Below are 3,294 nucleotides of genomic sequence, written 5' to 3'. Positions count from 1 at the left end.
GTGTGCATGTGTGATGTATATACATATACAAGTGTGAGTGCATATGCAGTGTTTGTGTATATGTCTCTGGATGTGTGTTCGTGTGTGTGCATGTGTGATGTATATACACATGCGAGTGTGAGTCCATATGCAGTGTTTGTGCATATGTCTTTGGATGTGTGTTCATGTGTTTGTGTGCATGCGTGTTCATGGGTGTGTGGTGCATGTGCACGTGTGCACATGCCTGTGGTTGCATGTGGTGTGCAGTGTGTGCATGTGTGCATGTGAGCACGTGTGTGGAGGTGCAGTGTGCTTCTCTAAGGCCACGCTCCGCCTGCTCAAGCATCGCATCACCAGACGCACTGGCGGGTCAGTTCCCAGCAAAGCTCTTTCCTCCCTCACCGTGGCCGCCTCCCTGCAGAGCGTACCCTGAAGTGACTCTCTCTGGCAGAGCCTTTGGCCACGTACATCCGGCTCTTTTCCGCCTGCAGGTGCTCGTAGAAGGGCTCGTCCAGAGCGAAGCTGTCTATGAGGTCGCAGCCCACGTGCAGGCTGTAGGTCTCTCCAGCCACCTGCACGGTGACGTTCTTCCACTGCGAGTCAGCCAGGCCCACGTCCTCCAGGGAGACCACGTGCCGGGTGCCGTCGATCCAGTAGATGAGGTCCAGCGTGTCCCCCGGGCCATTGGAGACGATCTCGAACTGCCTCTGGGAGAGACCGGGGCCCTCCAGAGCCAGCAGCGTGCCCCTGGACTTGCCGTCCTGCTTGAGCTGGGCCGTGAGGAAGAAGCCCTCCTTCTGCCGCATGATCCTGGTGATCTTGCTGAGGTCCTCTGCGTTCACCGGCGGGATGTAGTCGAAGCGCACGAAGCGGTAAGCCGGCACGCCGGGGTCGGGCCCGCGGAACTGCTTGGCGCCAATGGTCTTGCGGTTGATGTTGCTGATACTGAAAAGGTCGAAGGTCGTGCCTTTGTCCTGGTGACCAGCTGCAAAGGGAACCGCAGTGCAGAAGGGTGACGTGGGGGAAGAGGGCGAGGTTGGCCGGACCCAGGGTGACAAACCAGAACCTCCTGTGTAAGGAAATTAACCAGGCCTCCCAATATCCCACAGCTTCTCTCCCTCTTTTATAGGAGTGCTAGAGCCATCTCTGATGAAAAGCCACTATCTGACGAATCTCTGATGAAAAGCCACTGCCAGTGCCGCTACTCAGAGTGTGGTCCCAGCGCAGCTGCGGGTCTGTGGGGTCAGCTTCTGTCCCTGGCTGGCCGAGGAGCGTGTGCCAGAAGGTAAATCGGTGGGGCCAGGCAGCGCCCTGTCCGTTCAGCTGGCCCTTTGCATAGCCCGACCTTCGTGGTGAGGGAATCCGGCCTCGACTGACATTCTGGCACATGTCCCAAGTCACTCTGTCTGGCTCTTCCATCTCAGATCTGAGGCCGAAAAGCAGCCGTCCTCTCTACCAGTTGATTGCTCAGGAAATAAATGAATGAATAAACTAGGAAAGACATGGATCTTTAGCCTTGCTGTTGATAAAGTGTCTGAAAGTGGCTCACTCATATGTTGCTTTCTTGTTGAGATCAACTGCCTATAACCCGTTATGTTAGCAGGTTGCTATTTTGTAAAAATATATTCTCCAGCTCTTAATGCACCCTGTGGGTAAGGATCTGAAAGAGTGATCAGTGTCCAGTATAGAAACAAATGGTTTTAACTCACCACCTAAGCTATTGGCAAGAAAAGTGATCAGACCTCACCAAAATCATAACAGTTTAAATAATTCAAAGTAATACACTGAACGGAAAGTTTAAACAAAGCCTTCCTTTTCATGTAATATTTGGCAAATTAGAACAGTATAATACACAGTGTTGCTGATAGAAGTGGGCATGGGACCACTTTCCATAGAGTTACTTGGCAAGAATTAAAAGCTTTGATTCAACAATTCTAATTTTGTAACCTATCCAAAGGACATAATCACAAATGCTACTTAAGATTTATCCACGTCAGTATTTTTTGTGTCACCGTTTATGCTAATGAAAATAAACCAATCTAAGTGGGAATTGATGGAAAAAGATCAAACTTCATCTGTGATGAAATATTACGTGGTCATTAAAAATCATACTGTAGAAAAGTAAACACATGGGAAAATATTTAAAGGAGGAAGAAAGTGGAGTAAAAATAATTCAACAAACACCAAACGCTTGCAGTGCTGTGAACATCCTCTACAGAAAAAAAAGGATAAACTGTGCAACTCTAAGTGGAATGGCATTTTTCTCTAACACCTGAATTTTCCAAAGATAAATTCTCTCATGTCATATTGGCTCTGAAGTAAGTTACTATTAAGGAGCTAGAAGGTCCTCACGGGTAAAATTGTCCTACTACACACTTTATTTTGTCGTCTCTCGCCTTGCAGCTAAGCCACATCTCACAAGCCCAAGAGACCACGGGCTCTGAGGACACTCACCTTGTGTGCTGGGCCACACCCACAGAGCCAGCAGGACCAGCCCCCAGACCATCCTGCCTCCTGCAGTTTAGCTCCTGGGGATACAGGAAACCCTTGTTAGTGATGAGTCCACAGCTGCAACCCTGCCTATGAGGGAGACTGGCCCAGTGACTCACATGACCATTGAAAAACAGTTTGCATATAAAACTCAGCACCAACTGGATTTGTGGGAAACTAAGAGCTAAGGAGGAAATTTACTTTTCAAGCAGGATTCTTCTAACTATAACTAAGATTTGTTAGGCTGGCATTCACCGGCAAGCACTGTGCTCATCACGTTCTAAATATTCCTATTATTTCATCTTCATAATAGCCGAGGAGGTAAGTGGTGCTCTAATTGTCCTCGTTTTACAGATGAGCAAATGGACGATGGGCAAGGTCAGCGCTTGCCAGGAGTAATTCTGTTCATATGACTCGTAGACAGGACTTAGATCTGGAAAGTTTGAATTTAGAAAAATATCCAGCCTGACAAAAATAATCTGTGAAAGCATTTTGTGTAAATATCCAGAAAAAAAACAGTTACACATAACGTAATTAAACAGAATAAATACTAACTGTAAAAAAAAGTTAGAAATAAACTTAATTTGGTGAATTATACTTACAGAAAAACAGAACACTTGACTTAGCCATCATTTTGACCCTGCCTTTTTATTTTCCTGCAGGCCTGTTTTTCCATTCTTGGGGATTTTAAGTTGGCACAGCTCAGTGGAGGCTGGACCCGGAGTCAGGAGACGTGGCCCAGTGCCCTGCTGCACGATTAACCCTGTGGGTCTCAGCTTCTCCTCTCCCGAAGGAGCATGAGCCTGCGGGCCCCGGGGCTCCCCA

General features: G+C 47.9%; 1 protein-coding gene across 1 annotated transcript in view; it reads right to left on the bottom strand.

Moving 5' to 3' along the window:
* Positions 1–3,294, bottom strand: part of THBS2 (thrombospondin 2) — a 40,600-nt gene that overhangs the window by 34,169 nt on the left and 3,137 nt on the right. The window contains exons 3-4 of the mRNA XM_011999660.1: positions 2,434–2,507; positions 408–964 (exon numbers count right to left, since the gene is read on the bottom strand). Coding sequence (XP_011855050.1) covers positions 408–964; positions 2,434–2,485 — 609 coding nt within the window. The 5' untranslated portion in view covers positions 2,486–2,507. The remainder of the gene's footprint in view (positions 1–407; positions 965–2,433; positions 2,508–3,294) is intronic.

The sequence above is a fragment of the Mandrillus leucophaeus genome, unplaced genomic scaffold (assembly GCF_000951045.1).
Source record: "Mandrillus leucophaeus isolate KB7577 unplaced genomic scaffold, Mleu.le_1.0 Scaffold6, whole genome shotgun sequence".
Lineage (NCBI taxonomy): Eukaryota > Metazoa > Chordata > Mammalia > Primates > Cercopithecidae > Mandrillus > Mandrillus leucophaeus.
This window is presented reverse-complemented; position numbering and strand designations above follow the sequence as displayed.